This window comes from Haliotis rubra, unplaced genomic scaffold (assembly GCF_003918875.1).
Source record: "Haliotis rubra isolate DU_JTF1 unplaced genomic scaffold, ASM391887v1 Scf409, whole genome shotgun sequence".
NCBI lineage: Eukaryota > Metazoa > Mollusca > Gastropoda > Lepetellida > Haliotidae > Haliotis > Haliotis rubra.
In genome coordinates, this window is record NW_025767090.1 from 787,467 (window position 1) to 801,222 (window position 13,756).

The window sequence follows — 13,756 nt, forward strand, 5'->3', positions numbered from 1 at the left end:
AGGTGGGCTTCACTTACTGTGTGTGGAGGTGGGCTTCACTTACTGTACCCGTGTGAGGTGGGCTTCACTTACTGTACCCATGTGAGGTGGGCTTCACTTACTGTACCCGTGTGAGGTGGACTTCACTTACTGTACCCGTGTGAGGTGGACTTCACTTACTGTACCCGTGGGAGGTGGGCTTCACTTACTGTACCCGTGGGAGGTGGACTTCACTTACTGTACCCGTACTGTACCCTGTGGGATGGGCTTCACCTACTGTACCCTTCACCTACTGTACCCGTGTGAGGTGGGCTTCACTTACTGTACCCGTGTGAGGTGGACTTTACTTACTGTACCCGTGTGAGGTGGGCTTCACTTACTGTACCCATGTGAGGTGGGCTTCACTTACTGTACCCATGTGAGGTGGGCTTCACCTACTGTACCCGTGGGAGGTGGGACTTCACGTACTGTACCCGTGGGAGGTGGACTTCACTTACTGTACCCGTGTGAGGTGGGCTTCACTTACTGTACCCGTGGGAGGTGGGCTTCACTTACTGTACCCATGTGAGGTGGGCTTCACTTACTGTACCCGTGGGAGGTGGACTTCACTTACTGTACCCGTGGGAGGTGGGCTTCACTTACTGTACCCGTGGGAGGTGGACTTCACTTACTGTACCCGGGTGAGGTGGACTTCACTTACTGTACCCGGGTGAGGCGGACTTCACTTACTGTACCCGGGTGAGGTGGACTTCACTTACTGTACCCGTGGGAGGTGGGCTTCACTTACTGTATAACACATTGACAATTACTGATAACTTAAACACAATGGTGATCTGTTATGACACACATCGTTTTTGTGCCAAGCCTGCCTAGATTTGCTCTATGAATACAACTAAGCAAGTGTTGTTATGACTGGGATCCAGTGACTGCAGGGTGAGACTCACAGTTCGTGTAATGGGCAGCACTTCTGGAGGTGGGATGGGCTTGGGGTAGTACACCAGACGACCAGACAGTGATGTCCCAAGACGCTTCTCCTCTATTCTCGGTAGGATGACGGTGTCGATGGTCTGTGGCCTTGGGGATTCAGCAGCTGGGACGTCCCAGGAAGCCTGGTGGATATCAAGTGTATGCTAACTACCCTGTATGTTAACTTTTCCATCAAGTATTGCAGCCTGTAAATACTAACATGTTGTCCAGGCAAACCAGTGCATCCAACATGAGCATATTCTTCACCAGTGGTGTATAGTCACATCACCACGTCACAGACTGTGAGAACCATCTTGTAGACAACATATGGCATGTATCTTGTAGACAACATATGGCATGTATCTTGTAGACAACATATGGCATGTATCTTGTAGACAACATATGGCATGTATCTTGTAGACAACATATGGCATGTATCTTGTAGACAACATATGGCATGTATCTTGTAGACAACATATGGCATGTATCTTGTAGACAACATATGGCATGTATCTTGTAGACAACATATGGCATGTATCTTGTAGACAACATATGGCATGTATCTTGTAGACAACATATGGCATGTATCTTGTACACAACATATGGCATGTATCTTGTAGACAACATATGGCATGTATCTTGTACACAACATATGGCATGTATCTTGTAGACAACATATGGCATGTATCCTGTAGATAACATATGGCATGTATCCTGTAGACAACATATGGCATGTATCCTGTAGACAACATATGGCATGTATCTTGTAGTTAACAAGACATTGCCATGTAGTTTGACCTACCTTGTTGGGAGCAGCACCCTTGTTTGACTCTGGAAACACAAAACAGCTCATTCAACCTCTCTCATGTTCCTGACATTAGATGGAACTGTCTTTCAGACAGAAAATGTGAACAAATCTGGAGACAACATAGAGTATCTTCAGATGGAAGAGTCTACTGAACAAAGATGCTCTTTGAGTAAGAGTTGAACTGGAGCATTATACCAACATCAGGTAAGTATTCCTTTGCTTTGTATACTGTCCGTGAACAGTGCTATTGCCAACATCACTAGTTTGGGCAACTTCCTGTCTGTCAGGAAAAGCAAAGGGGCCATATCTATATTGGTGTCAATATCTCAGACATGATTCAACAGGTGTCAATATCTCAGACATGATTCAACAGGTGTCACTATCTCAGACATGAATCAACTTTATGTCACTATCTCAGACATGAATCAACTTTATGTCACTATTTCAGACATGAATCAACAGGTGTCACTATCTCAGTCATGAATCAACAGGTGTCACTATCTCAGTCATGAATCAACTTATGTCACTATCTCAGACATGATTCAACAGGTGTCACTATCTCAGACATGATTCAACAGGTGTCACTATCTCAGACATGATTCAACTTATGTCACTATCTCAGACATGAATCAACAGGTGTCACTATCTCAGTCATGAATCAACTTATGTCACTATCTCAGACATGATTCAACAGGTGTCACTATCTCAGACATGAATCAACAGGTGTCACTATCTCAGACATGATTCAACTTATGTCACTTTCTCAGACATGATTCAACAGGTGTCACTATCTCAGACATGAATCAACTTATGTCACTATCTTAGACAAGATTCAACAGGTGTCACTATCTCAGACATGATTCAACTTATGTCACTATCTCAGACATGATTCAACAGGTGTCACTATCTCAGACATGAATCAACTTATGTCACTATCTCAGACATGAATCAACAGGTGTCACTATCTCAGACATGATTCAACTTATGTCACTATCTCAGACATGAATCAACAGGTGTCACTATCTCAGACATGATTCAACAGGTGCGTTTACTATCTCACTATCTCTCAGACATGATTCAACAGGTGTCACTATCTCAGACATGAATCAACTTATGTCACTATCTCAGACATGATTCAACAGGTGTCACTATCTCAGACATGAATCAACTTATGTCACTATCTCAGACATGATTCAACAGGTGTCACTATCTCAGACATGAATCAACTTATGTCACTATCTCAGACATGATTCAACAGGTGTCACTATCTCAGACATGAATCAACTTATGTCACTATCTCAGACATGAATCAACTTATGTCACTATCTCAGACATGAATCAACTTATGTCACTATCTCAGACATGAATCAACTTTATGTCGCTATCTCAGACATGAATCAACTTTATGTCACTATCTCAGACATGATTCAACAGGTGTCACTATCTCAGACATGATTCAACAGGTGTCACTATCTCAGACATGATTCAACTTATGTCACTATCTCAGACATGAATCAACTTTATGTCACTATCTCAGACATGAATCAACTTTATGTCACTATCTCAGACATGATTCAACAGGTGTCACTATCTCAGACATGATTCAACAGGTGTCACTATCTCAGACATGAATCAACTTTATGTCACTATCTCAGACATGATTCAACAGGTGTCACTATCTCAGACATGATTCAACAGGTGTCACTATCTCAGACATGAATCAACTTATGTCACTATCTCAGACATGATTCAACAGGTGTCACTATCTCAGACATGAATCAACTTTATGTCACTATCTCAGACATGAATCAACTTTATGTCACTATCTCAGACATGAATCAACTTTGTCATGTCACTATCTCAGACATGATTCAACAGGTGTCACTATCTCAGACATGAATCAACTTTATGTCACTATCTCAGACATGAATCAACTTTATGTCACTATCTCAGACACGATTCAACAGGTGTCACTATCTCAGACATGAATCAACTTATGTCACTATCTCAGACATGAATCAACTTATGTCATTATTTCAGACATGAATCAACTTTATGTCACTATCTCAGACATGATTCAACAGGTGTCACTATCTCAGACATGAATCAACTCATGTCACTATCTCAGACATGAATCAACTTATGTCACTATCTCAGACATGAATCAACTTTATGTCACTATCTCAGACATGAATCAACTTTATGTCACTATCTCAGACATGATTCAACAGGTGTCACTATCTCAGTCATGAATCAACTTATGTCACTATCTCAGACATGAATCAACTTTATGTCACTATCTCAGACATGAATCAACTTTATGTCACTATCTCAGACATGATTCAACAGGTGTCACTATCTCAGACATGATTCAACAGGTGTCACTATCTCAGACATGAATCAACTTTATGTCACTATCTCAGACATGAATCAACAGGTGTCACTATCTCAGACATGATTCAACAGGTGTCACTATCTCAGACATGATTCAACAGGTGTCACTATCTCAGACATGAATCAACTTATGTCACTATCTCAGACATGAATCAACTTATGTCACTATCTCAGACATGAATCAACTTATGTCACTATCTCAGACATGAATCAACTTATGTCACTATCTCAGACATGAATCAACTTATGTCACTATCTCAGACAGGATTCAACTTATGTCACTATCTCAGACATGAATCAACTTATGTCACTATCTCAGACATGAATCAACTTATGTCACTATCTCAGACATGATTCAACTTATGTCACTATCTCAGACATGAATCAACAGGTGTCACTATCTCAGACATGAATCAACTTATGTCACTATCTCAGACATGGGCTGACACTGGTTACCTACGTTGACTGTCCAGACTCTGGAGGAAGCTGACCTCCCGAGGCACGTTGGTCTTTCTGCGGGTGGGGTTGACTGACAACATGGCAGCACTGAACAACTTGTCCTGCATCCCATGGATCCGTGTTGCTAGTTTGTCCAAGGCAACACGCTGCAGATAAAATCATTTCTTTAACTGTAGTGATGAATGGTCTTTCTCATCATTTATAAGGAATCATGGAAACTAAACAAGCATTGTCACTAAGGTGACATAATCCCCCGCCACAAATTATCAAATCAAAGTAATCAAAGTTTAAGTTAAATGTCAACCAAAACATGACCAGTCAACCTCTCTTGATGTCTTGCTCTTTAGGTGTTCAAACACACACATATTTTCAAGACTGACTTTGACATGAATGTCATAGTGTATGAAATATTCAAAAATAGTACTAAAGAAATTGCTTTTTGAAAAACATTTAAGGGAAGTCTTGAAAGTCTTTGAAGAAGATCCAGTGAACTGTTTTTGAAATATCTTGCTGACAATTCAGGTTAACCTGCACCAAAATCGACTGGGCCCTGCGCCTTCCCTACATAAAGCTTTGTATTGAATATGAAGAAAATCCAGTGAACGGTTCTTGAGATTGCTTAACATGCAGGTTTACATGCTGAAATCATCAAAGTGTCGCCATGACCTTGAAAATTATGTGAAGGTCACCAAAATCAACTGGGCCCTGCGCCTTCGCTACATAAAGCTTTGTATTGAATATGAAAAAAATCCAGTGAAGGGTTCTTGAGATAGCTTAACATGCAGGTAAAACGTTAAAGTCCCCTTGTGACCTTGAAATTAAGGTCAAGGTCACCAAACCTTACTTGAACCTTTCTTATACTGTGATGAACCTAGGTACCAATTATGAAAAGAATCTAGCGAACGGTTCTTAAGATATTCCAATTCGTACGTACGTGCACGGACGGACGGACGGAGCCTAATACTATATCCCCCGCTTAGCGCTAAACGCACAGCGGGGGATAACAAAGCTGTATACTATTACAAATGCCATTACTTCTGCTCATCTAGGATGACACATCTGCAGTTAACAGAGTTTGTGCTAGCTGCTGCCTGCAACTCTCATGAATGATCTTACATGGACGTCCTTGATATCACTGCCCTTCCGATGTGGTCGCCATGGCAACTCCTCAAATTCAGAGTCCTCTGTCAAAAGAAATTCACATCAGCAACATATTTATATCCTTACAAGGTGTCTTCTTTTTTCGCTAAAACTTTGATAAAACAGAAAAAAGGAAAAAATCATGAACACATCTTTAATTCCTTTTTTTGTCTCATATTGCAATATTACCAACAAAATGTTTGTTATTTTCCGACAGTTTTAGAAATTTGATATTACTGATAGGGCTTCCACGGGTACCAGAGTACTCAAGCACGAGTCGGGTTTAGCTAGACTCGAGTCCATTCTCTAGGACTCGAGGACTCGATAAGGGGAGATAACTCTAATTAGGTTACGTTGTCAGACTGTCTGTCTGCCATGTGCTAAGCATGAGCGGCCGTTAACGTCTGATATTATTCATCATTTGAGACTTGACTTCTTAAAATGATTAGGTAATTATCTTGTTGACAATTGATAGACATGGAGAAAGACAAAAAATCAAATGTATGGGTGTATTTTGATCTGGATAGTGAAAAGAACGATGAAAAAGCATTTGTCACGTAAACATAATTTGGATGTTTAATATCAGATGTGAATGACGATGACGACCTTCACAAGGATGCCAGAGTGAGAATCATGAATATCTCATTATCTGTATGCCCCTAACAATCTGTCTGGGTCGTCAACACTAAAATCGTTAACCCTTGGCTGGTGGCAGGAATAAGAGGCGGAAGGGTAACTTAGTGGTTAAAGTGTTCGCTCGTCACGCTGAACACCCGGGTTCGATTCCCCACATGTGTACAATGTGTGAAGCCCATTTCTGGTGTCTCCTGCCGTGATATTGCTGGAATATTGCTGGAACATTGCTGTGATATTGCTGGAATATTGCTCACTACTCAACAAACCTCCTCTGGACTCACACACTACTCAAAAGAACTTAAGGAACACCCAATTTTAAATGCTGACTTATTTCCACGAATTGCAATATTGGCTCAAGAACATCTTTGCATACCCGATACACATGTACTATCTCAGAGAGCTTTCTCTAGCGTCGGTCTTGAATTGTACATCAATATCAATAAAAAATCTTCCTTTTAACCGTCTTGCATTCAGTGAATTGCGCTGACTGTAGGTATTCACTAAAAACCAATGGCTGATTATATCTGCATCATGTGATACTCATAATGCACAGCAACCTGAACCCATGAACCCTTACAGTCCTAAAAGTCCTGTCATGCTAGTAAGTAAATTAGTAAGACATGAAATTCCCATGAAACTAACTCAGTCATTTTGATTATGCACAATCAGGAGTATGTTTTTTAGTATGTCTTTGATTTTACATTATGATAGCAATAGAAAATGTAAGTCACATGACGATATCAAGTCGGAATGAAATAAGTGTTCATTTGCATGATCAGAATACATTTCATGCTTCAAACTGTAATTGTTTAACGACATATATGTGTATTACTAAATTATCAACTTCAATATTGATGGAACAATCATCAAATTGTGTGATGCTTGAAAGTTGTGAATTTTGTGTACCCGGGACTGAGTCGAGTCTGACCCCTCGAGTACGTGAGTCCAAGAAACTAATTACTGATAAACAATATGTGAACCCTGACCTTTTCTAATGAATGTTCCTGGTACAGCCAGACCCACGTTGTGGTAGGAGAGCGGGTCCAAATCCCGCATCACTTCTGCAAACTCACTCAGTTCAAACCTATGATGTTCCGAGTTCCAGTAGTCTTGAGCTGCATCCTCACCTAAAAAGAGGCATCACGACATGACATGTCTTTGGGTCACATGTCATGTTGTGATACCTGTCTTTGGGCTACATGTCATGTCATGATGCCTGTCTTTAGGTCACCAACACGACATGTGACCCAAAGGCAGGCATCACGACATGACATGTGACCTAAAGACAGGCATCACGACATGTGACCTAAAGACAGGCATCATGACATGACATGTGGCCCTAAAGACAGGCATCACGACTTGACATGTGACCCAAAGACAGGCATCATGACATGACATGTGGCCCAAAGACAGGCATCTAAACACGACATGTGACCCAAAGACAGGCATCACAACATGACATGTGACCCAAAGACAGGCATCACAACATGACATGTGGCCCAAAGACAGGCATCACAACATGACATGAGACCTAACGTCATGTGACATAGCATAATTGCATCACTGACAAAGATGCCATATGAAGACTTCGTAGTTCAATATGAAGAGATCAATTTCAAAATGTCAGTCAAGCAGGGCCTTGTATTCCATACAGACCATTTACAGGAAGCAAACAATGTTTGACTTATCTATCTTCTACTTTGAGTACCTGGCATGGGTTTCTTGCCTCCATCATTCAGTGTTGAGATGGTCACCTTGCTTTTAGGAGTGGACAGCTCAGTGAGAAAGGTTGGCATCTGTTCCACTTTTGGAGGATCCTCAGTTGGTGATGAAGCAGTAAGCTGGTCACTGACCTGGCTGTTGGATTCCACCCCCTTGTCGGAGTCCTGATCACTGACCTGGCTGTTGGAGTCCTCCCCCTTGTCGGAGTCCTGATCATTAACCTGGCTGTTGGATTCCACCCCCTTGTCGGAGTCCTGATCACTGACCTGGCTGTTGGATTCCTCCCCCTTGTCGGAGTCCTGATCATTAACCTGGCTGTTGGATTCCTCCCCCTTGTCGGAGTGCTGATCATTAACCTGGCTGTTGGAAGCTCCCCGACCGGTTTCAGCCTGGGATGCCTCGTCTTTGCTCTGATGAAAAAGTGACACAAAAAGCAAGAAAAGTGATCAAATATCTCACAGGATTATATACACATACAGATGTCATTTTGATATTGTTTACATGTCTCTGTTGTTTTAGGGATAATCCTAAGAGTGCATGAGAGTAGATAAACTGTGTGGGAGTAGCACATGTGTACAGTAGCTCCGTATGACTAATGCTCAGGTTAGAAGGAACAGTCCCCGTTGTATGTCCACACAATGTCTAATACAACTGTTACTACAGTACCTGGTGCCAATGTAAACAGAGGAGATATACACAGCCTACATACCTCCTCATCAGATGACTCCTCTGCTGATGACTCCTCACTGTCAGCAAATACGATTGGTTTATGCTTATAGAGAGGCTCGGGCGTGGCCTCCTCTTCAATCTCCCTATTCCGCCTTTCCATCTCTCGCAGCGCTTTTGCCCGCTTCAGAGCAGCCATCAACGATCCTGCTCCTGATGAGGCACTCTCCCCATACCGCGTTCTGAAGGGTCTGATAGTGATGTCATGATGGCGCAGACTGCCGTCGATCTGGACAGAGCTAGCATCACTCAACTGTGGTCTCTCAGAGTCATCACTGTCCCGATCACCTGATTCACTTGGTGGGCACAGCACTGACAAGGCTAGAAGGGGCTGACTCTGAGCACAGAGAGGGCATGTAGTAATGAAATACAGAAATTCACAAAACACAAACAATGAGGGAATACAAAACATACAGTAAGACAGTAAGAAACAAGCAGTGAGTGACGAATGTTAAGGACATCAAGAGAGGACATAGACTGAAGACATACAGAGAGTTTACAATTTTTTCAATTATTTTGTTCACAAAGGCTAAGATGAGGACTGAACTAGCCATAAGGCCATACAGTGAGGATATTCAGTGATTAAAGACAGCCACTCAAGGAGGACATAAGGCCATACAGTGAGAACATTCAGTGATTAAAGATAACCACTCAAGAAGGACATAAGGCCATACAGTGAGAACATTCAGTGATTAAAGACAGCCACTCAAGGAGGACATAAGGCCATACAGTGAGGACATTCAGTGATTAAAGACAGCCACTCAAGGAGGACATAAGGCCATACAGTGAGGACATTCAGTGATTAAAGACGGCCACTCAAGGAGGACATAAGGCCATACAGTGAGAACATTCAGTGATTAAAGACGGCCACTCAAGGAGGACATAAGGCCATACAGTGAGGCCATTCAGTGAGGATAAGGCCACAGTTCAGTGATTAAGTGAGGACATTCAGTGATAACCACTCAAGGAGGACATAAGGCCATACAGTGAGGACATTCAGTGATTAAAGATAACCATACAGTGAGGACATTCACTCAAGAAGGACATAAGGCCAGGAGGACATAAGGCCATACAGTGAGGACATTCAGTGATTAAAGACAGCCACTCAAGGAGGACATAAGGCCATACAGTGAGGACATTCAGTGATTAAAGATAACCACTCAAGGAGGACATAAGGCCATACAGTGAGGACATTCAGTGATTAAAGACAGCCACTCAAGGAGGACATAAGGCCATACAGTGAGGATATTCAGTGATTAAAGACGGCCACTCAAGGAGGACATAAGGCCATACAGTGAGAACATTCAGTGATTAAAGATAACCACTCAAGGAGGACATAAGGCCATACAGTGAGAACATTCAGTGATTAAAGATAACCACTCAAGAAGGACATAAGGCCATACAGTGAGAACATTCAGTGATTAAAGACAGCCACTCAAGGAGGACATAAGGCCATACAGTGAGAACATTCAGTGATTAAAGACAGCCACTCAAGGAGGACATAAGGCCATACAGTGAGAACATTCAGTGATTAAAGACAGCCACTCAAGGAGGACATAAGGCCATACAGTGAGAACATTCAGTGATTAAAGACAGCCACTCAAGGAGGACATAAGGCCATACAGTGAGAACATTCAGTGATTAAAGACGGCCACTCAAGGAGGACATAAGGCCATACAGTGAGAACATTCAGTGATTAAAGACAGCCACTCAAGAAGGACATAAGGCCATACAGTGAGGATTCATGATTAAGTGATTAAAGGAGGACATAAGGCCATACCACTGATTAAAGACAGCCACTCAAGGAGGACATAAGGCCATACAGTGAGGACATTCAATGATTAAAGACAGCCACTCAAGAAGGACATAAGGCCATACAGTGAGGACATTCAGTGATGGCATACAGTGACTCAAGGAGGACACACAGTACTGTGAAGGGCTTGTGTTATGACAACCTCACCTTGAGCCTCTGTTTGCCACACAGCTCTCCCATCTTGTCCTCCAGCCAGATGACCCGCTTCCTGGCAGCGTTGATGTCACCTTGGCCATTGTAGAGGGCGTCATCGAGGTCGGCACGAGCATAGGCCACTTCCTGGTTTAGTTTCTGCATCACCTGTATGAAAATTTTCCTTCAATTCCTATTCGGATCTTCACAGTTACAGTGCCAGTAGTGCATAACCTTCCAGCTCCATATGGAGGAGACAGGTTTGTTTCATAATCAATGTACGCATGTTAAATGATGCATGTTAAGTTACCATATATTTTAGGTAGTTTTGATGTAACATGAATATTTGACACTTCGACAATTCAAATATATATTTTATACTTAACCTGACTCATGCTATAATGCTTATCTCCCTTCTCCATTCGACGGTTAAGTGGAAACTTGAATATCTTTCAGTTCCCTGAAGCGAACGTACAATCACTAACCCTTGAGTTGTGCCCGTTTCCCGCCATAGCGAAGCCACATGACCCAAGCCATAAGACCGCCCGACCATCAGCTAGGTCGATGAAGGAGAGAGTGATGACAGCTAGACTCAGGTCACGTGGGACCGTTTTGGTGGGAAAAGGGAGGCTACTCTGGGTGAGTGATTGTACACGATCACTTCAGGGAATTGAAGAGGATTCAAGTTTCCACTGAACCATCGAAAGGAGGAGATAAGCAATAAGCATGAGTCAGGATAAGGAAAAATAATATACATTGTTTGCCTCTTCATTCCTACTGAATATAGTTTTGAAATATAGTTTGGACACTTTACCACAATCCACTTCCTTCTTAATTTATCATTTCAGTGTGGACATCCTGGCTCTACATCTATAGATAGGGAAAGTAAGGTCTCAACTAACATTGAGTTGTGCATCACTGACTTTTGTCAATCAAACTACACAACTGTTCTACTTCTCTGAAATTGGCTCACTTCACCTCAGACAGATGAAAATGCAACTTTGTCAAGCTACAGTTCACAGTGCCTCGGCCTAAGAAATGGAAATAAGCACATGCCGACCTGTAATACCACAATAAGCTGTTCCGACTTCTCACGAAGCTCAAGGACAACTTTTCTTTGCACCTCAAGATCATCTGAGGACTTGGCATTTTCCAGATCCACAAGAGCTCTCCTCAGATCCTCCTGTGTGGCCCTCACATTGAAGATCTGACAATACATAGAATGATCAATTCATTTTTAACCAACACAAGTTTTATCAATCTGATGACAACCTGGAGCACAAGAATCACTTCATCATCAATATCATTTGGAAGTGAAAATGGTAGATTTTTTTGGCAATTGAAGATAAATTTGTATGAAGATTATTTATTCATTATGTTTCGAAAAAACGAATCAGAAACATTTGCACAACCATCTCCTTTTTAATTGTAGTAGGGAATTAATCAAATATTCATCTGCTTTTTCATTTTACTTTTGCAACATTCGATGAAATTCTAATCTGCACTTCATTCAAAAGTGAAAAGCTTATTGACTCATATTCAGACAGATCTGCTATAGGATAGATTCTCTCATCTTGTTTCAAACTATCCTCGATAATCTCCAGGATATATGTACGATCACTCTCCGCTATACCCTGGATGCATCCAAGGCTTGGCCTCATAATTATATTACATCCCTTTGCTGACTCCGCATTCTCACAGTAGCCAATCAGCTAAGCCGCTGTTACATCCGAGCTTGCAAATGTCAACAAAGATAGCTGTCACAGGTATGAAGGTTTGTTCGCAGAGCCACTCAGATTTTTGGGGAAACAATACAGACAAATTGACAGATCTGAAACTTTAAAAAAGAACTCCTTCTACCTCTTTCAGAGTACCTCTGCAACAATTGTGTTGCCAAGTTTAAATGGTTAGATAATTTAAGAAGCGAAAGTGAGTTGTGATTGGTTCGCTCAACTTCCCAGCAGTAGACACCTGATTGAATAAAAAGCCGGCCAAGGGAGGTAATATAATTATGGGGCCAAGCCGTGGATGCATCCTGGGTTTAGTGGAGAGTGATCGTAACGTATACCCTGGAGATTATCGAGGACGGTTTCAAACCAGCACATCTGTCACGATAAAGAGAGATGTGAGTAGAGCTATGTAGAGTAGAAAACTACCGTACATGTTCCTCTAGGAGGAGATCAGACCGATGCTGAATGTTATATTCCGTCTGTAGCAGCACCCCACTTTGGGGTGTCTCAGGACGCTTCGCCAACCAGGCCATCTTTACTATTGTACACCTGCAACAAATTATTCATATGATATAAAGGCTATGAATAAACCTTTGACCTGCTTTGCTAATGTTTGTTGTTGTCTCAGCCACAATCAGCAATAGTCCAAATGCATCGTGGCAACCTGTAAATAATTTAGACCAGGCCAAAACAAAAATCATAGTCAGATGTTATCCAGGACATGACTCATAATAACTAGATTTTGGCACCCATTGGAAAGTAACTCTGCAGAGAGCATTATGGTACTTTAGAACAGATAACTGGGTGGCTACTGCTAAAACAAATAGAGGCAATGAATGCAAGTGTACACATCTGTTGGTAACCCCTGGAAAATAGTCATTGACGTTCGTCTTCAACAAATAACTGACCAATGCTTTTACCATTGCTGTTAGCAACATCACAATATGACGTTTTCTGTGAAGTGCTTAAGCACACAATTTGCAAATTGACATGCCGTAATGATATCCAATTTACCAACTATCACAAAAGCCAAATATTAGACGGAACATGATCAACCCATTTCAGTCCGTTGTGCTGAGTGACGATTGCGATCAGATCTGTAGTGAAAAGGCGTGTCTATATACTGTCTCAAGTAAGTTCAATCCAAATGCAAAACTAAAATTAGGCCGATATCTCCAAGTTAAAGGACCAACACCAACAGATCGATACAGGAGATACTTGGTCTAACAATACCCTCGAAATTATTCTATA

The 13,756-nt window shown here is 41.8% G+C and overlaps 1 protein-coding gene across 1 annotated transcript in view; it reads right to left on the bottom strand.

Moving 5' to 3' along the window:
* Positions 1-13,756, bottom strand: part of LOC124287928 — a 54,409-nt gene that overhangs the window by 40,395 nt on the left and 258 nt on the right. Inside the window, 10 exon segments of the mRNA XM_046724418.1 lie at positions 924-1,088; positions 1,748-1,776; positions 4,608-4,752; positions 5,723-5,790; positions 7,369-7,509; positions 8,091-8,516; positions 8,813-9,167; positions 10,791-10,943; positions 11,836-11,982; positions 12,937-13,054. Coding sequence (XP_046580374.1) covers positions 924-1,088; positions 1,748-1,776; positions 4,608-4,752; positions 5,723-5,790; positions 7,369-7,509; positions 8,091-8,516; positions 8,813-9,167; positions 10,791-10,943; positions 11,836-11,982; positions 12,937-13,038 — 1,731 coding nt within the window. The 5' untranslated portion in view covers positions 13,039-13,054.